Below are 22023 nucleotides of genomic sequence, written 5' to 3'. Positions count from 1 at the left end.
TTTTGTAAAAAAAAAATTCATCTTTTGAAATAATTAAAAACAAAATGTAGGAGAAATTGGTCCGCAACCCAGATATGGGTCCCGACTCCGGACCCAGGGGCCTCATACTGGGGTTTGCCTAAGGCCTCCTGATCCCTAAGCACGGCCCAGATCCTCAGAATCTGTACTCAAGTACATTTACTCCGTTACTGTCCACCACTGTCACTTTCTCTCACCAGTGTGCATCTAATTTCGCTGTTAACTTTTAGTCACTTACTTGATTAAAAGTACCAAAGTTTTGTCATCGAAATATACTTAAAGTAGGCTACCAAAAGTAAAAGTACAAAAATGTTTGAAAATAGCAGATCACGTTGTGAGCTTGTAGATCTGTAGATTTTCAAATAGCCTATGTATAAAATAGGGCTAAAGTGGTTAATGTATGTTTTATAATATAGCCTAATAATTTATATCTGCAAAGTAACTAGTAACTAATGTTTTGAAATAATTGTAGTAGAGTAAAAAGTACAATGTTTGCTTCTGAGATGGAGTGGAGTATAATTAGTCTACAAGTAAGCTATTGAAAATTGGAAATACTCAAATAGCCTAAAGTAAATAATACATAATAATTGTACTTAAGTACAGTAGGCTACTTGAGTAAATGTACTTAATTACTTTACACCACTGGCCTTGAGATGTGCATGACATGAGGTGATATTTGAAACCATTAGCCACTTTGCCTCTTTCTCTGCCTCTCGTTTTCTGTCTGGGGACTTGGTAAGAGCTGCATCTTCAAAGATACAATCGACCAATCAATATTCTATATTCCTCCATTAGACAGACTGAACACTCCCCCTCTGTGCAGCCAACGCTGAGGCAGCAAAGCCCTGAAAGCACTTCCACATCTGCCGTCTATCTTCCACCTCAGATCTACTCTTCAGTCTCCACCACTCTGCAAAGCATCTTCTAAACCTGTGAGTTACGTCTGTTTATTCAACGCATTTTTTGGGGGACTTTTCAGTTTTAGTGTACTTTATCTCGAAAAATTTGCTTGCAGCAATTTCTTAAATACATCTTCACCAAATAGCCTACCATACGCAACCTCCTTGTTTTAATAAACGTTGGAAAAGATATCTGATAGTCCTATGTTTTGTGCACATAGACGATTCTGGGTAAAAGTTGAAGAAATGTCAAATGATTTCATTTCCAGCTGTGCCCGCCTTGCATTCATTACGCTGATTCATGCATGCAGCTCTTTCGCATAGAATAGCGGAAACAGGGCAAAGAAACGTTATCTTTATAATACTTTAAAATGTTTTACAATACGATGTGGAGGAAAATACACATTTGTTTATGTCTACATAGTAACTGCTGACATGAGAATCATTGCGACAACACTAGTTTGGATTTATTACGTAACAGCCATGGGAGGGAGAAAAGAAGAGCGAACGAGTTCAAAGTATAGACTTGTAGAGCAGAGCACTTGCACGTCTATTCTATTCTATTCCATTCTCTGTTCTATTTTCCGCAGATTTCAGTTTCGATATTATTTATGTGTTGCAAGGACGACCACAAAGCTGAAAGACAAATTTAGAGCTGAACAAATTGCTTCTTCTACTCATGCGGCTACAAAAACCACAGCTGAGGCAAATGTAATTAATTTTAGTTTTATGGGTTGGCCCTGCCCAGAACCTAGGCTGCATTTGCCAAATTACAATTTCAAGAGTAGGCCTAAACGTGTGAATTAAAAATACAATGTAGGGCTATAGGCCTACTTGTGCTGTCACATATTCAGGCGTCACCTCTTTCAAATGAATATGATGATATGAAAATAGCAGTGTCAATGTTTTGGTGGCCTTCACGTAGAGTTTGCTGCTATGAGGCCCTCACACATATGTTGCACTGCTGATCCGACCAATATGCCCATATATGGAGATCTCTGTATCTATTTGTCAGTCCTTGTCCCTTTTATGCCCATATATGGAGATCGCTGATGTCATCAGTATATGCCCATATATGGGCATCCAGAACCACTGGTTTAAATTTAAAAAAAATCTCAAACTCAAATGCTTTTTAATTCTATAGCCCACATAGCATTTCCAGTAGGGAGAACATGTTAATTGGATTTCATAACATTATGATAGAGGTGACAGAAATTATAAGCAATTTTCAGAATCCTATAGGATTCTTTTGGAACATCGAAACACTCTTACCGGATTCTCATAGGAATCTATAGATCCTATTTTTGTTGCCAGACCCAAGGGGTCGGGCTTACATGAGGCTTTGTATCTGTTTCGTCCATACATGGGCAGGGGTCATTTGTCCTCCGGCCCCAGCCAAAAAAAAGTTTGTGACGTCCCATTTCGTCATACATGGGCAGGGGCCATTTGTCCTCCGGCCCCAGCCAAAAAAAAGTTTGTGACTCCCCTTTCGTCACGAACTTGAAATTAAACGCCCAGCCATTTCACATTGGCCCTAAGTGACAGTGATACTAAGTTACTGTGGCAGTTAGACAGTTAGATTTACTACTAATACCTGTACTTAATTGTCTAGATTAGATGTCTAGATTAATTTGTGTTTACCCATGTATCAATAGTGAATAGAGCACCGAAGTCCTGACGTCACTCGTTCATCCCCAGGTTTGCGGAAGTAATTTCTCTATGGAGAATAACATTGGGTCATCTTAGAATCGTCTCATATAAGAATTGTGGTCCAAAAATAAACACCGCGTGTCGGCGTTATTGTCAGGGAGGAGGTTCTGTATAGTTTATGATAGTCAGTCACTTATATTTGATACAGTCTGTTTCTGGCGAAAATGTAACTAATTTGGCGGAAGTAACATTAGCGTTTTCTCACCGTCAGTTGATGCTTCATATCCATAAGAGTCAACCCGCCGTGGTCATTTGTTTATTTTTGGAACACAGTTCTTATTTGACGCGATATTAAATACGTCTATGGGATTCAGAACGGGGGTGGAAAACTGCGAACCAGGTAGACAAACAAAGGATGTGTAAATGACGTCAGACTTCGGCGGTCTATTATTCAGCCATGTGCAAGTTGCAAATATCGACTGTGCCAAGTGACTATGTAAGCGTGTGGTGATTATGTAGGGAATAGGGATTTAAGGTAGATTATAGAATGTGGTATCAGTGTTCAACTGTGTAATCTGCAGTACCTCACCTACAATTATCAACAACAAACAGTTCTTGGTTTCCTCGACAGCCATACAAATGATGTAGATTCATATTAAATGCTGCTTATATTTTCTTTTTCTTTTTTGCATTAGCTCATATCCACATATTCTTGATGCCATTCAATTGTTATTAATATTGAAGACACTGACATACCAACTTACATTTATTGTTTCAAGGAAGGAAGCCACCCACGTAAGCCATAAACTACCATATCAGTATTGATTCAAAAAATTGGATAAGGCGACTTTGAGTACCTAGAAAAGCGCATGCGTATGTATTATTATTATTATTATTATTATTATTATTATTATTATTATTAATAGGACATAACTGGACCCCCTCAAAAAGGAGATACTACATCTCAAGGGTTTATTCCTAATAAAGAATTTCAATCAATGGCATATTTATTAAATAAAGTCTATGTAGCGATACACTAATAGAAATAAGAAAAATAATTATTAAAGACCTATTATTGGACTAAGTATTCTCAAGAAGACAATTTCAAACCTCCAAGTAATGTGGTAAAGCCATACATTTATTGAATATAAAATTCCTCCAATTGTGAGTGCATGCCTGACAAAAACGGATTTTAAATCTGCCCACGAAAGTTTTATTCAATAGCAAATTATGGAAAGTCCAGTCCTGTTTAAATTAATGTCGAGTATTTAGAGATGCACAGCTTCAACTTAACATCACCCTAACTAATCTGAGTAAGTAATTAATCTGATTCTGTGGGTAAAACAAGACAGTTATAATGTTTAGACTTGGATCATAAGAAATGTGACAGCAACAGTATGTGACAAATAATGAATGAATTAACCAGCCTGTGTAGTTGTGACAATCATTACTTACACACTCATTACCTTCTATGGTAGGATTCCCCATGTCAAGATAACACATGTATTTATACCCCCTATCTGTAACTACAACCACATCAACAAAAGCCCTGTCCAGAAAACTTTACGACTCTTATCGCTGTTAACTTCCTTACAGCTAGGGGTGTTAATATGTCTTTTTATGTCATGCATTCCATCTAACATCATCTCATTTTTTATCTCTCTCTTTACGCTTTATCTTATTACAGTATTACAATTGCAGCACAGATCTGTATATGGGATGCATGGGAAATCCATTAGAATATCCCACTCTGTTCCTCTTGTAGTAGTATCGACTTCCTCTCTCTCTCCCTGTCTCCCTCTGTTTGCTCACCATCTTTCTACATCTAGTTTTTCCCCCTCCATATTTCATTTAAGGCTGTCACGATCATGACATTTTAATTAATGATTAATTGTCGTTAATTGTGATTAATGATTTAATTGTGTGATTGACATGATGATTACATTAATGTTTGCCTTTTAGGATTTGTAAACAAAAATTGCACAGGTTAGATACAGTATGACAAAATACTTGAATAGTGTATAGTATACACCACCTAATTTATCTCCCTCCCTCGCTCTCTCTCTCCTCCGTGCCTCTCAGAGCCACCATGGTGTCCCATAAGGAGTTTGCGGGCGCTGGGAAGGAGCCAGGTCTGCAGGTGTGGCGTATTGAGAACATGGACTTGAAACCGGTTCCTAAGGCTCTGTATGGCAACTTCTACACCGGAGATGCATACGTACTGCTCTACACCACCCCAGCACCTTCCCACTACATCCACATGTGGCTGGGTAAGACATTTGACATGTACACATTCACAACACAGATGCAAGTACTCCAACGGATTTTTTGGTGTGTTGAATAGATAAATAGATAAATAGGCCTGATAGACTGCCACCTCTTGTTCAGAAGTCAGCATCTCACCTGGGGTGAAAGGAGCTAACTTCTGCTTCATCGTTTTATCTTTTCCGTATTTATTTGCTCATACTGCAAGCGATGCGGATAGACCAAGAAGTGGAAGTTGACTTCCTTGCCACATATGCCCATTTCAGATTAGGAAGTGGCTAGCAGTTTGCATCACATTTCGATTCTGTCTTAACTAAGGTTGCTGTAACTTTCCGCTAGAAAAGTTACAACGGTGTGTGAAATTCTTCTGTGTGTCAGCATATCTTCAAAGACAAAAGGAATGCTCACACACCAACTTAACTAAAAACGTATGTCCACAGGGGTTTTGCAGATGCAAAACATATTGTTCTTTAATGATGATCCATAGTGAAAAAAAAAGAAAGTGTTACTACAAAGGTTGTAAAGTTAGATGTTTGTTAAAAAAAAACATCCTCAGTCTGCCATGAAGAAACACCATATCCTCTCCTGTGATCTGTACTTTTCTGTTCACTCACTTCAGATCTGTAGACAATGCAATGAAAAGCTTATCCTGCAGACAGATCTGGTTTACTTTTTGACCAGGTAGCTAATTGCTTTCACCTGGCATCCCATTCCCACGTCTAAATGGGTCCCTGATTAGATGTCTGGAATAAAAACTAGCAGTATTCTGGGTCTCGAGTATCACGAGTTGGGAACCACTGATCTCAAGCCTTACTAAATCAATCAGACAAATTATTTCCCCAGGCCAGGCAAACAATTTTTTCCATGCCACCTTGTCCTCATTTGCCCTGGGCCTCTCTCACCATACTGCCATTCCAATTTAATTCACTCTCTGTAGCTTTGATCCTCTTACAGCCCCTCTCCTTCCACTTCCACTGAAACCTCTCATTTAAAAGTGACATAATTATGGCAGTACACGCTTTCACGCATCTGGAATCCTGCTGAAGGCATTGTTAAGCCACAAGAAAAAGGCATCAGTCCCTACATGTTTATATTGTTCCCGTCTACAGTACCGCTCCCCCGGTGCCACCAAGCGAACAGGCCCCTGTTCTCTGTCTGTCAAATGTTGTTACTGTGGAAACGGCGCAGACATAATTAATCCCTCTGTCGGGGGCAGATGTTAGTCACTGAACATTCTGGAACAATTTAGTCAACATTCTGTGGCATCTCAGTAGGGTAGATGGATCTAACGTGTCTCCAACCTAGCTGCTGTTGACTTTTGTTCAAGGTCTCTGTGTCAACGTGCATTAAGGGTGACTCATGGGCTTTTATTGCAGAGATACTTTGCGACCGGTCATTGAGACCAGTGCAGCTACAATTTACTGTTTAATGACCCAACTTGTTCCAAAGGGTGAAGATAAAGTCATCCAATGGGTATATTTTGGACCAATGCTCTCTACAGTTTGAAAGCAACTTACATTATTTTTATGTACAACACATGTGCAGTGCTGAGTAGAGTCGTTTTTTAATACATTCTCACAGGAAGACTCAGCTCTGTTCTCTGTTGTGTTCTCCAGGGGATGAGTGTTCTCAGGATGAGAGTGGGGCAGCTGCCATATTTGCCATGCAGCTGGATGATTTTCTTGGCGGTGGGCCAGTGCAGTTCAGGGAGGTCCAGAACAATGAATCCATTACCTTCGTGGGGCACTTCAAATCAGGCATCAAGTACCAGGTGAGCTTCATTGTGCAATCCTGGGGTGGATGGGGTTGCATAAACAATGTGCATGGAACAGATACATATATAGATTTTTAACTACATGAACCCTGGGGTCCCTATTTTCGGGACATCATCATAGGAAAACATTTTTAAAAATAGCAAATCTACAAGCGATACTTTGTGAGCTTGTAGATTGGCTATTTTCTCAATTTGTCCTAAGTTTTAATTATTTATACAATTCAGAGATCGGTGAGATAGACTTACTGAAACAAATGTTCCAATGGGTGTGGACTGTGGAGGCTGTAATCTATCTCAGAAGCCCACTTAAGGCCCACTAAAAATTAACATATACGTAGGGTTTAATGATTAACAGCATGTGCTGAACTTTGTCAAGTAATGAAGCTTAGTAGTCTGAAGTTCACGCAGGTCCAAGCCAAAACACTTCCTTTTCAATGTCTTCATTTTACTGACTGACTGACTGAAATACTGTTACCATGCTAGCCAGCTACCGTACTTCAACGGTACAGCCATTTTGCAACAAAAAAACAAGTTTTGTAACATTCTAGTTTGGTAACATTCACCATCTGCTTCACATTTCCATAAAGACCTCCAGACCTCCTTGGTTTGGGCTGTAATTATCCCTGTTTACTGCTCTGCAATGATGCTTTGTGGAAACTCTGTTTTCTGTTCTGTTTGTGCACAGACACAGGCACATGTGTGCACATGCATGCACATACGCACATGCACAAACACACAACCTCTTTTTCTCTATTTTTGTCTTCTTCTGTCTTTCTATCCTATCATTCTCTCTCTTCCTTTCGACCTCTGATTCTCTCCCTCTCCAGTGTTCTTTACACAGAGAGGGAGCCATAATCTGACCTCATGGTCTGGAGGCATTCTTTCCATTCAAATAAACACTCGCTGCCATGGAAAAGTTTAACTGTCTTTCTCTGGAGAAAGGCACTGAGACAGCATGAGATGTGGTTTCCATTTTGAGCACTGTATGGCCACTCCTCCACATACAAACAAGATTCTTTATCCTTTTGGGTAAATAACAAGCCCTGCATTGGAAGAGGAAGAAATGACAAGTTATACATTCAAATATATACACAAAGTTGATTCAGTGTTAGTGTTTAGTGTCCTCCAATTCATAATATAGGAATTTATCACACACTCTTACCAGAGTGACTTACAAGTGCGAGATCAGAGTAAATGGAATTAACCCCAGTCAACAGGGTAAATGGTCATCCAAGTAGAGAAAAACCAAGACAATTAAGTGCTGAATATAAACTAAAAAATAACTAGAATACTAGGTAAACATCAAACCTGTCATCTGTCTAAATAACATGCTATCTGTAAATACATTTGTGGTAACATACAGTATGTGAAATGTAACCAACATACATCTGCATATAGCATAACTAGCATCAATCAAAAAATAGGTCCGAGAATGGATACAAGGAATCGAGTGCTATGGGGTGAGCTATTGTAGAATCTGAAGAGGATAGTTTTCAGACTTTGGAGGAAAATGGAAAGTGAGTCTGCTGTAGGAGGTAGAATAGTCTAGGAGCACTTGGAGCATTGGTCAGGGTGTAGGAAGGGATATAAGTGTGGGAAGGGTTGTAGGGGTGCATCATGTCCTGAAGATAAGTGGGTGCCATGCCCTCGATTGCAGGTCATCACTTGGGCATTTGGATAGGACAACAACTGAAAGCCAGTGAAGTGAGCACTAAAAGAGGGAGAGAGAGAGACATTACATTTTGAGAGGGTGAAGGACCAGGCGTGCTGCGGCATTCTGGATCATTTGGAGGGGCTTGAGTATAAGGATGCAGGCAGACCAGCAAGGTGGGAGTTGAAATAGTCATGCCTGGCCATGACTCATGTTTGGATAAGGAGCTGGGTAGACTCCTTGGAGAGGAAGTGCCTGAACTTCTTGATGTTGTAAAGTGTGAAACTACAGGAGTGAGTGATGCCTTGAAGTGTGCCTTGAAGGACAGCTGTCCAGTACCACTCCCTCTCAGGTTCTTGGCAGTTGGAATAGGAGCCACCAGGTTGTTGTCGATGAAAATGGAAAGATCCTACACGGGGCAGGACTTTCTAGGGAACACTGCCAGTATTTGTTTGCCAAATTTAATTTGCATGCTTTGTAAATACTTATGTCCAATGGCCTCACCAAGGATGGCAGAACAGACATGATTCCCTCTGTTGAAATCATGTTAGCACTCTGATAAATCGAGTCCTTCATGGTATGGCACTGATAAAAGAAATGTAGACAGGAGTCAAGAAGTCCTTCTCTATGTCAGTTTATTTTCACGGACCGGTCCGGGGAGTTCTCCAACAAACATAGAGCATACAGGGATTTATATTTAGGTACACCTCACTCACACAAAATTAGTTAACTCAGCCTGTTACACAACACAAGAAGCTTTGTATTCATCTGGGGTCCTAAACATGTGGTATTGATTACAAATCATAACAAACTATCGTAGAGACCTTTGACATGTCTCCTGACCATCCCAGACAATTAACTGGGCAGACCGTTACCAGCCCTAGGTCACATCAACATTCCATGCTGCTGTGTATCATGAAATGGACATTGGTCCCATCAACATGTGCTTTTTATTACCTTAGTGCATATAGAGATAGATCCTAAAAAATATATACTGTACATAGAGTTTGCATACTACAACTCTCTTTACTCCATTTCATTCTAAAATGTAGTGGTGCTATAATTTCTGATTTATAAAATATTAATGGGTGCTATTAGCTAGTAGTGTGATACCGGCAGAGTAAAATCCATTGCTATTGTTATTGTTATTTTGTTGTGGCACAGTATTTGTGCAGACCTCACATACTTGCATTTTGCTGCTTGTACCTGTATGAGTGATGATTCCTAAACAGTGTTAATTTAATTTTAGGAGCATAAAAACCTTTACACTCCCAGAGTTAAATTAAGACTGAGGATTTTACTGTTTATATGGCCCTGTGTTCCTTGTGGTTGTACAGCGTGGGACCGCTGTTGTGCAACACTTTTCATCTCATTTGTGTCATGAACTTTTTCAACCCCTGGCATCATAACTTGCTGAGACATCCCCTCTCAAACCAATCCCTGGTGTGTTAAGTGTTTACATTACCATGCATGGCTCCTATTATAACAGCACTTGTGCCCTGTGTGTAGGCTTATAGTTAATGTAGAATGATTAAAATGGTAGAGATGTGAATTAATTTCTACACTGGGCCATATTCACATGGAGATCTTATGTCGTATGGCAGCCTGAAATCCCCCCCACCCCTTTTGGGTGTGAATATAGTTAGTCCTCATAGACTTCCCTTCTTGTCCCATCAGAATGGAAAAAGACAATTATCTTTTCTTGAACCATCCTTGTTTCATAGAAAGGAGGAGTGGCATCTGGTTTCCAGCATGTGGTGACCAATGACATGAGTGTGAAGAGGCTCCTGCACATCAAGGGACGGAGGGCCATCAGGGCCACGGAGGTGGACCTGTCCTGGGGCAGCTTCAACCAGGGAGACTGCTTCATAGTTGACCTGGGAAAGGTAAACTTTATATGCTGTGTGTGTGTGTGTGTGTGTGTGTGTGTGTGTGTGTGTGTGTGTGTGTGTGTGTGTGTGTGTGTGTGTGTGTGTGTGTGTGTGTGTGTGAGAGTGTGAGTGTGAGTGTGAGTGTGAGTGTGTGTGTGGTGTGTGTGGTGTGGTGTGGTGTGGTGTGGTGTGGTGTGGTGTGGTGTGAGTGAGAGAGAGAATGGGAGAATGAGACAGTGAAAGAGAGAGGAGAGAGAGTGAGAGTGAGAGTGAGAGAGGTAGAGGGAGAGAGACAGGAAGAATGAGACAGAGAGAGAGAGAAAGAGAGATTTATGTGGGGTTACGAGGGATTATGCAATGATCCTCACAAGGGTAAAACATGAATAAAATCCTGTCAAGTGACTACATGTTGGTTGAGATATGGATTTCGATTACATTTGAGTCACAACTTAATATCCTCAGTGTCTTTCCGCTATTCTCTCTGCTCATACATCTTTTTGTTTACTCGTCTCTCCTGCAGGACATCTACCAGTGGTGTGGCAATGAGTGTAACCGTTTCGAGAGGCTCAAGGCCTCCCAGGTGGCCATTGACATCAGAGACAATGAGAGGAATGGAAGAGCCAAACTGCACATGGTCGACAATGGAGAAGAGCCACAGGCGATCATAGAGGTGATGATGTACACACACACACACACACACACACACACACACACACACACACACACACACACACACACACACACACACACACACACACACACACACACACACACACACACACACACACACGTCACACACACACACACACACACACACACACACACACACACACACACACACACACACACACCACTCATTTGCTCTTGCTCTTTCTGCTTTTGTCTTAGCCTTTCTACTGCACGTTAGAGCATTTACACCAGAAGTGATTATTTGTGAGCCAGAGCCGTATACATTGTTGATGCATTTCCGGGCCATTCAAGTACTAGTAATGTGGGAATGTGTGGACACAATGCTGTCCTTTATGGTGTGCCAGTCAGTGTGCCAACTCTCTGCCATAGTGGCATTGTAAACACTGGCACCAAATGAGAGAGAAACAAGCCCCAAGAGAACTAATGAGAGAGAGAGGGGGAGATGTGTGTGTGTGTAATATGTATACATATTTATCGCAGATCAGCTTGCGTGTGCGTGTGCGTGTGTGCACGCACGCACACACACACACACACACACACACACACACACACACACACACACACACACACACACACACACACACACACACACACACACACACACACACGTAAGTATGCACCGTTGACTTTGTCCATACACCGAGGACACACATGAGGAAACAATAGCAGGAGCGAGGATGACTGCTAATCATTTATGTTGTCCCTTTAGGCTCTGGGACCCAAACCCACCCTTGCCCCCGGTACCCCAGACGACGAGAAGGTGGACACCTCCAACAGGAAGAAGGGGGCTCTCTACATGGTGAGTGACACTAGGGCAGGGGGTGTGCCAGTAACTGACCGGATAGTATGTTTATCATATCACTGCAGAGTTGCATGCCCTTCCCCCTCTCCGCACTTACGTTTCCTGTCTCTGAGCTATCTACAGTATTTGCATAAAGCAAAAACTGCATTGGAGAATAACCATACTCTCTATGGCCTAATGAATGAAGGTATAAGGTACATTTTCATGCAATTAATGATACAATTCATAATTGATTTAATGGATAAGTTCAAATAGAGTGATCTGCGGATGGAACATTACATAGCCCATCATAAATAAAGTTTCCTTTGTCACACACTGTGACAAAGGAAACAAAAGCCTAGAAATGTTTTTTTTTCCAGAGTGACGAAATATCCCCAGTCCAATAAACCACAATATAAACAAAGCTGGTGATGGAACAAGGTTATGTCAACAGAGTGAATTTGACCACAAACATCCCGGGCGTCTCTGGCTAGAGAGCTGTGTCCCCAATGTCCCCTAGCTTGTTTTATTTTTAAAACGTACTCTCTGCGGCCTAATGAATGAAGATATGAGGTTAATTTTCACACAATCAAAGATCCAATAATTCAATAATAACCCATAATTCAATTTAACTTTGTATAGATCAAAATATAGGCCTGTCAGTTATTAACCCCAACAGTAAAGTCTTTGCACCAAAAGCGTGAGTGAAAGAATATCCTAACTCTAATAAATCAATGTGATTAAGGTTAGGTTAGGGTAAGGTTATGGGGGTAAGGTTATGTCAACAGAGGGTGCTATACTGCAGTTACAGACTGGAGCTGAAACATTTTTCACCAAGAACTCGGTTATGAATTTAAATAATAATGTTTTTTATTCATGATGTAACAAATTAATTACATGAATTAAAACTGTGCCCTTGTGTTTGCATGTAAACTAAAGCCCAAGACAAGTTCCTACATGAATCTGCTTCTGATATTCTTCTGTTGTGTAGATCTCCGATGCTTCTGGTTCTATGAAGACCTCAGTAGTGGCCCAGTCCAGTCCATTCAAACAGGCCATGCTCGCTCCTGAAGAGTGCTACATCCTGGACAACGGCGGGGACAAGAATGTGTTTGTTTGGAAAGGTGCGGCTTCACAAATACAGATAAAACAGTTGAAGATAAATGGCTGTCTATATACGTAGTTATGGGTTTAACTTTTTCCTTGCCCCCCCCCCAACAATCCTCCCTCACTGTATCATCCCCTGTCTGTGCTACTGCCCTTTTTTTTAATTGTTTTTTTAGCTTTATACAACTGAACAAAATGGAAACAGACATCTGGAAAATACATGCTTACATAGGCTTAATTGCATACTCAAGGGCAAGTGCAATTATACAAGTCAAGGCATGTTAAACTAAACTTGTCCAGATACACTTCTCAGAACGCCTCACTTCATTCTACTTGAGTATTACAGTATGTAAGAGCAAAATGGCTGCTGTGTGAATATGGCCATTTGCATATAATATGATAGCAATACACCCCAATGGTTTACACTTATTTTAGAACAGTTAAGGCACAATATGGAATGGACTGCCTAAAACCACCTTTGCACGGCTTCATATGGCCAAGCAATGGAATTCTTCACCAACATTAACTTTGGCAAGCAACACACATACGCAGTGGATAGCATGTTAAGGTTTGGGTGATTATCTGGATGAACAGTGAACAGACCACATAGTCTATTTTAGCGGTCCTGGCTTTATTACTTGAGTTTTCCAGCTCTTCAGCTCTTAAGATTCGATTTTGGCTTTTCTGCCTTTATTGATAGTTTTAAGTGAAGATAGACAGGAAAGAGGGGGAGAGAGACAGTGAGAGACACGCAGCAAAGGCTGTCGGGAACGGGACTCTAATCCGCATTAGAGCCTAAGTGCAGTGAGAAAGTTATCATTCTCAGTATACAAAAATATAAATATTTTTATATTCCGGGCCGGGCGTTCTCTCTCATTCTCTCAAGTCAGAGTGTCTCCTTTCTTTTTTCCAATCTTCCTATTCTATTCTGTCAATCTCTTTTCTCATCGACACTAAGTCCAACAAAATCTGACATTTAGAAGAAAAAAATTGGGCACAGTAATATTGATTTAATGTGATCACAGGTGTGTGTTTATAGTATTTTTGAGCATTTTAGAAAGGCTTTGAGCACGGCTCAGCCAATCATAACCAAGGACCGGAAACTATATGTTTTTCCATATTATACATTTATATTTTTGTGTACTGAGAATGATGACTTGCTCACTGCATCATCTTCATCTGACTGCTCACAGGTCCTAAAGCCAACACATCAGAACGCAAAGCTGCCATGTCAGCAGCCCAGCAGTTCATCAAGGAGAAGGGATATTCTCATAAGACCCAGGTACAGTTGCACTGATAGATCAGAGAAGATAAATCCTTGTTGCATGAATTGCAACAAGGAATTGTTGCAATGAATGTTGCATGAATCGCAACAATTAGATCTGTTCTCCAAAAAGGCATTGAAAACTTAAATTAGTAGTAAATAAACATTTAGTACACATTTCATTCCCCATCAGGAGCTACAAGGTGGTCACTGCTCACTAAATAATAACCTGTAAAATCAAAGAAACTTTTGCTATTAGACAGTACTGTATGTGATGTGAATGATAATGCAGCAGTAAAGCTAAACTCCAGATGACTAATCTACTTGGTACAAATATTCTTATTTTAATTTCCCTCCTGCAGATCCAAGTGCTGCCTGCAGGGGCTGAGACCACACTGTTCAAGCAGTTCTTTGGTGACTGGAAGGACAAGGACGAGACCACGGGCCCCACGAAGGCCTACACCATCGGCCGCATAGCGAAGGTGGAGCAGGTGCCCTTCGATGCCTCCACCCTACACTCTAACAAAGCCATGGCTGCACAGCACGGCATGGTGGACGATGGGAAGGGCAAGGTTCAGGTATGTGTGTGTGTCTGTGTGTGTTACCGTAAAATGTGCAAACATGAATAGACAAAATTGATCAAATATTGGATCACCTGAGAGAATGTAATTTAGTTTTTGTTTTGTTCATTTGTTGTTAGATCTGGCGTGTGGAAGGTGATAAGGTGCCTGTGGAGGCCTCCTCTTATGGACACTTCTATGGTGGAGACTGTTATCTTATCCTCTATAGCTACAGGCTGGGAGGGCGTGAGCAGCAGATCATATACACCTGGTAGGATTTGTGTGTGTGTGTGTGTGTGTGTGTGTGTGTGTGTGTGTGTGTGTGTGTGTGTGTGTGTGTGTGTGTGTGTGTGTGTGTGTGTGTGTGTGTGTGTGTGTGTGTGTGTGTGTGTGTGTGTGTGTGTGTGTGTGTGTGTGTGTGTGTGTGTGTCTTAAGTACATGCATGTACCTAAGACAGCACTTTCAGATTTGGTTCAAATATAAAGTGTGTTACAAATAAAATGTATTATTGTATGTGAGTTTCTACTACATCCCCCTAAGATGTCATATATGTGTGTCCAGATGGCATAGAATTAAAACACTCACTCACAGTTCGCTTCCCGACATTGGGGGTGTTAATAGATGGGAAGACGGCAGGGGATTGTGTCCTTGTCACTGCACTAGTGACGTCTGTTGAGCATGGAGGGGAACTGGGGAAGATAGCGTGAACCTCAGTGTGCGTTACTCTCTCCCAGTGAAACTCCTCACTGTCAGGTGAAATGAAGTATCTAGTGACTGACTCCATATGTAAAAGAGGAGGCATGTAGTGTCGAGATTGGCAGTGATGGGGACCACTGCACACATTAGGTGGGGGTTGGCAATGATTATCTGGGAAGAAAAGGCTTTTATGTGCGTATACTGTATATTTTACTTTGAATTTGGAAAACCAGGGAGTTAGCAAATTCCCTTGGGAATTTTCCAAATTCACTGTGACATACAGTATAGTGCACACCCATGTACTGTATGTCATTCAGACCATGAGTGTGTGTGTGTGTGTGTGTGTGTGTGTGTGTGTGTGTGTGTGTGCGTGTGTGTGTGTGTGTGTGTGTGTGTGTGTGTGTGTCCGCTTGTATGCGTGCGTGTTTGTGTGTGTCTTGATGCGTTTTCCAGGCAGGGAATTAAATGCACCCAGGATGAGTTGGCTGCCTCAGCCTTCATGACAGTGAAGCTGGATGACTCAATGGGAGGATCCCCAGTTCAGGTTGGTGCTTGGTTTTGCCCTTAGACCTTATTACGAGGCTACTCGTCTGTCTGTCATACTTCATAAATCAACACGGCGAGAAGTGCAAGTGGATGAACAAGTTAGTGTGTGTACCATGGAGTCACAGACCTATAGAGACATCATGGGTTCTAATCTGCCTCATGATCTCAAGTTATTTTAATTGTCACAACATGCAAACAATACAGCCAGCAGCAACCCTGCAGATCTGTGTCTCATTACATCCCCTCATTCTGCTCTCTCTTACTTCATACATCTGTGCAATTCAATAAGAAATATAGAAATACCCTAGAAGTGATGTTTAAAACAAAAAACAAATAAACCAACAAGGTGAAGCTGCCCCAGAGTGCTGACTTCAGCGTCTTCACCCTTTTCTTCTAAACTCAACCATTAGTGAGCTATTTGTAAAACTGCTCCCAGAACAAAAACACTGCAGATAGATATTGGAGAGAAAAAGATGAGATTCCTCAGATGACCACCAGAGAGCAGTGTTACTATGTTATTCATTCTATGGTTATATATACCCCCCCCCCCTCCCACAGTGGAACCGCAGTGACCGCACAATCTAGTGAAATGTGATACTTTCAGTCTGTCAATACACAATCACTATCAATCATGAGGTTGATGTTGTTCACACCCAACGTTAAAGAAAAGGGAAAAGAATCATGTCACAGAACAGTATGATAGTAGTGTGGGAACCACTGTTAAAACTCTAAGATCTAGCTTCTTGTCTCTTGTGTCCAGGTGAGAGTGACCCAGGGCCAGGAGCCCCCCCACCTGATGAGCCTGTTCCAGGGCAAACCCATGATCATCCACAGTGGTGGGACGTCACGCAAGGGAGGCCAGACCAAGGCGGGCAGCACGCGCCTCTTCCACATCCGCCAGAGCTCCTCTAACGCCACACGGGCTGTGGAGGTCAGCTGTCAGCCATTTTGTCTGCTTGTGTGTGTGTGTGTGTGTGTGGGACTGTGTTTGTGTGGTTCTGCAAGGGCTAATGGTTATCCTTGAACACTTGACAGCACCATGTATGACAGTACCTTGTTTGTATTTGTGCGTCCTCGCAGCCACTTCTTACAGCTCTTCCTCCTGTTCCCTCAGGTGGAGCCCTGTGCTTCCAGTCTCAACACCAACGACGTGTTTGTGCTCAAAGCCCCCGATGCCATGTTTGTGTGGCGCGGTGCAGGAGCCACCGACGAGGAGATGGACGCTGCCAAGCATGTGGTGGGCTTCCTGGGGGGCAGCAGTAGCGACGTGTCAGAGGGCAAGGAGCCAGGTGGGTGTTCTCAGAGCTCCCACACGGGAAAACAGCCATGATAGGAAGGGGCTAAGCATAATCTATACTTTATAGTACAATGCTGATAATAACTCTTCAACACCATCGTAAGTGAAAGCGACTCCTACACAATGAAATTGTCAGTGTTAATTTAACACTGAGAGTGTAAAAAAGGGTCCATTTGGTTCCACTTTTACACTTTGAGTCAAATCGTGTACGGTTGTTTCCCACAGGTTAATTCCAGTCAGGATATGGATAAGATAAGATGCAAAGGGTGGGGTTGTGATACCGACCTTTGTAGGGTCGGTTTAGGAAAATACATTAGATAATGAGTAGGAGCAGCTGCTTCATAGCTCTGTAGCATCTCACAGCCATAGGAAACCTAAACCTGTGACTAATCCATGTCCTTTCTTTGTTCTAGATGGTTTTTGGTCTGCCCTGGGTGGTAAGAAGGACTACCAAACTTCCAAGAGTCTGCGTAACATGGTTAAACCTCCACGTCTGTTTGGCTGCTCCAACAAAACCGGACGACTCACGGTAAGCCAATGGATTGGAATGATTTTTTAATTAAACCTAACATGGTAATGGAAATTTGCTAAGAATAGGCTATAACTGTGGATTATATGATGACCTTTTTTGGTTTGGAGAGTGGTTTACTTTACGTCTATGTAAAAAAGCAATTAAAGCACTTCATTGAAATTCAATCACGCACACGCCAGAGATGCCCACGAGTCTCTGAGCTCGAGTCCGAAGCGAGTCTCGAGTCTTTGGCCTCGAGTCCGAGTCAAGTCTAGAGTCTTTGAGGGTCGATTCCGAGTCGAGTCTCGAGTCTTTAGCCACGAGTCTGCGTCGAGTCGGGAGTCTCTTTTTAGGGTTCTTTTCTTAATTAATTAATTAATTAATTTATACAATGTAGCCTAAGGCTGAAATACAGTTATGATGGTCCACAAACCCAACCCGAAATGAGAAATGCACAGAATTAATGTTTATCAAAATAGTAGGATACATTCATTTAGGCTCCTTTGCATCTTATAGCGCAGCTCAACTGCGGAAGGCACAGGCTCTCACACAGCCTGACCAAGGCTACTGCTGCTAGTTAGTCTACATATGTTTTATTAAGGAAGATTGACATGTCATGTTTGGGTATAGCCTACAAATAAGTGTGCAGTCTGTGCACTGCTGTGCTGTCTCTTGAGCGTAACGAGAACGCTCCTACAGCCATGGACATCCCCCGACCGACCCCCGGCCGGGCAGTGCACAGTCACATACAGTAGATATGGCTATAAGTTGGCCAGTTTCAGGAAAGATATGTACTCACGTTGGCTGTTATTGCGAATGCGGGAGGAGGCGCGGCGAAGCCGCGCCTCCGACCAAGTGGAGCTTACTATGTAACCCTGCTTGGGTTGTGTCTCTGTGTGCACTGCCTGTGTGCACTGCCTGTGTGCAGCTCCTCTGAGATAAGTAAATGTCCAATTTAGACGTACCATACATCAAATGAAAGGTCTTTGAAAACTGAACACACCTGTCAAGGTTGCGTTTAAGCCCGCCCCTTCCCCCGGAAGCCACGCCCCGGAGAAGGCTCCTAAAAACTCCCCATTGAAACCCCATGTTAAATGAAAAGTGCCCGAATCGCTCCCAAACTTTTTCTACCCCCCCTAAGTGGGGGTCTACGAACAAATACATCGGCCTCGGATTTTGGCTCCGCCCCCCGGAAGTGGGTGAAACAGGCACTTCAAACACTTTGTTGAATTGTTCAAAAACATTCCAAGTTTTTTTTTTGTGAATTTGTATTTTTCTAAGATGCTCCTTTTAACGCAGATTAAAAAAAAAAAAAAAAAAAAATGTATTGGTTACTTTTTTTTTTATATTTTTTTTCATTCTTTTTTTTCTTTTTTTGCGTTCGCTTACCGCGTTCGCGCGTCTTACTTGTCGTTTATGTTCCATTTCCACCATTCTAATGGATTTCAGGGGTGTGTAAACATCTCTGAAGTAGCTCCATTTAGTTTCCTCTGATGTGACGCAGTTATGTCCAAGCTATCAACGCACTGCGTCATAGCGTGTCGACAGCTTTTACTGATCTGATCTTTTGGGCAGCATAACCAATGAGGCACGACAGAGTATACAACACTAAGCATTTTGGAAACCAAATAAGCCTGTAAGGTCTGTAATATTACATTATGTGGTCAACAACATAGACATGTAACATGTAAGGCAGGGGTTCTCAACCTGTGGGTCGGGACCACAACGGAGCTCACAACGCCTCGCGAGCTTGTAGATCTGCTATTTTCACAATATTTATCTGTGGAACCGAGTCAAACAAATATGATTATTTTTACACACGCACACAAACACACAAACACACACACACACACACACACACACACACACACACACACACACACACACACACACACACACACACACACACACACACACACACACACACACACACACACACACACACACACACACATAACCAGTGTTTCCCTTGGAATTGTCTCTCAGGTGGAGGAGGTACCAGGGGACTTCACTCAGTCAGACCTGGCTACTGATGATGTCATGCTCCTGGATACCTGGGACCAGGTAAGATGAAGTCACATCGTCTTCATGATCATTATTATCAGCATCACTTGTGTGTTCTCAGCAATACAACTATGAATGAATAAATCATTGAGTTATTTCTGTAATCAAGAGGCCCAAAGACATTTTAAGATGGGGTGTAGCCTTATGTTGACAGGTTGCATATGATATGCTACATGCTTGTATCTTCCTCATAGATCTTCCTTTGGGTTGGCAAAGAAGCTAATACAGAGGAAAAGACTGGAGCTCCCAAAATCGGTTTGTAACAATGAATTCATCCCTTAATCCAGGGTAATATTTCACTGAAGGAGAAGGGTATACAGTAGTTAGATCAGATGTAACAGTCCACTTAGACTGTTTGAAGGAAAGAGGAGTTTAGTATCATTAGCTAATGATAGTATTATCAGTGTACTCCAAATATTCAATAAGATGTGTAACAACAACATTGACTGTCACCAAATTGGGTTTTCTTTTTATAAGGAAAAGCAGCCTCACAGTTTATTGTAAGTAGTCCTGCATGGGTTTGTCCCTTTAGTGACCCATTTTAGTGTTGAATATTTACTCCACAGGAGACTACTCTGGTTGATTTTATTCTAAGTTTATAAGTCTGCACACAAGTGCTACTGACAAGTCCTGCCCTACCTTAAAAAAAAGCCACAGCATCAACTGGGTGATTGCGTGATCCGGCCAACCATGCCCCTCTGAGAGAACAAGGTGCCATCCCAGACTGGTCCAGCTACTGGTCCGAGCACACCAGGACACACTGAGACACCCCACTATGGGAGTCACAAAGCAGCCGTTTATGAAGGGGCTCTACATGGAGGCTATAGTAGAGGGTTGAGGACTGATAATCATTTTTAAATATTACTGAAAGGTTCACATTAACAGGACCATACAAAGCATCAAATTTGAAAACAGCAAAAAGTTAATTTAAGTAAGGAACAATTGTGTACTTGAATCTTGGACAAAAAGCTTTGTATTACATCGTTTAGAATTTCTATTAAAACCAGCTGATGATGTAAGCAACTAATGTTTACATGTACTTGCTTCTCTTATTGTCTTCATTCTTCTCTGTCTTTCAGCAAAAGAATATGTGGACTCAGACCCCTCTGGTCGTAGAGGGCTGCCCATCTCCACCATTAAACAGGGGGACGAACCCCCAACATTCACTGGCTGGTTCCAGGCGTGGGATCCCAAGATGTGGGAGACAGACCCACTGGACAGAATCCGTGCACGTTTCCAATGAAAACCAAACCTCCAGGCTCTTACAACCACCCCAACTCCCCACGTACCCTCTGGCTAGCATCTCAGGCAATAGTATTCCCTTTCCCCAAAGATCCCTAAGTGCCAATATCACTTTTAGCACTATTATCTTCTTGGAAGCCTGCCTTTTTACTTTGTCACAGTGCAGCGCGCTGAATTTAAGATAGGGGTTCCATCACATCAGTAGTGTTTTGGGTTCCTCTACTGTGTTTTGTTTACAGCACATACAGTACACGTTATTGGCTGTGAAAAGCATCAGTGTCTATATTCACAGCACTCCTAATGAGTGAGATGTGTACAGCAGGGGGAAATAGGATAAGAAGCCAATATCAGATATCACCTGTTTCCCTCTCCTCTCTTCCACTATGCTGTGCTTGTGTTCAGATGATATCAACTTGTGCACCTTTCTGTATTGTTTTTTTATGGTAGTATAGACCAGAAGCAGCTAGTGTTCTTCCACAATTGAGTACTGCAATTTGTCAAACTGTGTACTGCCGTATTGATGGTAATGCCATGCACTTCATTTGAAGGGTTTAATTTCAAAGTGTGCTCCCACTTCAATTAAAAAGAATACTTGAAATTTGTTCCTCCAAGTGATTTTTTCTTTACAATGCTTGTGTCAAGAATTAATTCCTTCATGCAATATATTCATGTCACCAATCATTTTGTGCTATGCTTTTATAGGGGCTGTCTTATTTTGACAGATTTTGCTACTAGCTGCATGTATTTTATTTGTATGTTTATAAATCATATTCTGTGGCTGTGCAGGTTATAAGGCATCTACATTGCGTTTACCTTAGGACTCTGATGCTGGAAGAGTGGATGGCTTTCAAATAAAAAGATCTCCAGTATTTTGAAGCAGTGTGTTGTTGTTTTTATAAAACATTTTTCAGATTGAAGTTGAAAAGTTGTACATTCTACATTCTGCACTGCTCCTACAGTATGCAGTCTGAACCACACTCCTCACTGTCAGGAGATGATATCATGGATGAATGTCTGTTTCTCTTGGGGAGTGAGAATGGGATCTAGTTGCTGTTAGCAGCATCTGTCTCGGCAAGAAGAAAACATGAAAGCTGCAGTTCACAGCTGTGCAGTTGTTCAGAATATGCACACAGGTT

At 41.8% G+C, this 22023-nt stretch overlaps 1 protein-coding gene across 1 annotated transcript; it reads left to right on the top strand.

Moving 5' to 3' along the window:
- The first annotated feature begins 795 nt into the window (after positions 1-795).
- On the top strand, positions 796-21485 carry scinlb (scinderin like b). The gene is made up of 17 exons (XM_080441011.1): positions 796-950; positions 4650-4837; positions 6449-6603; positions 9982-10143; positions 10649-10798; positions 11528-11617; positions 12591-12723; positions 13900-13988; positions 14333-14548; positions 14671-14801; positions 15681-15771; positions 16534-16704; positions 16888-17062; positions 17484-17599; positions 19568-19645; positions 19840-19900; positions 20725-21485. The coding sequence occupies exons 2-17, from the start codon at positions 4657-4659 to the stop codon at positions 20886-20888; spliced, it is 2163 nt and encodes a 720-aa protein (XP_080297137.1). The 5' UTR covers positions 796-950; positions 4650-4656; the 3' UTR covers positions 20889-21485.
- Positions 21486-22023: the final 538 nt, after the last annotated feature.

The sequence above is a fragment of the Gymnoscopelus braueri genome (assembly GCF_963280865.1).
Source record: "Gymnoscopelus braueri genome assembly, chromosome: 10".
Taxonomy (NCBI): Eukaryota; Metazoa; Chordata; class Actinopteri; order Myctophiformes; family Myctophidae; genus Gymnoscopelus; species Gymnoscopelus braueri.
The sequence above is the reverse complement of the archived record's forward strand: the minus strand, read 5'-3'. Positions and strand labels throughout refer to the sequence as shown.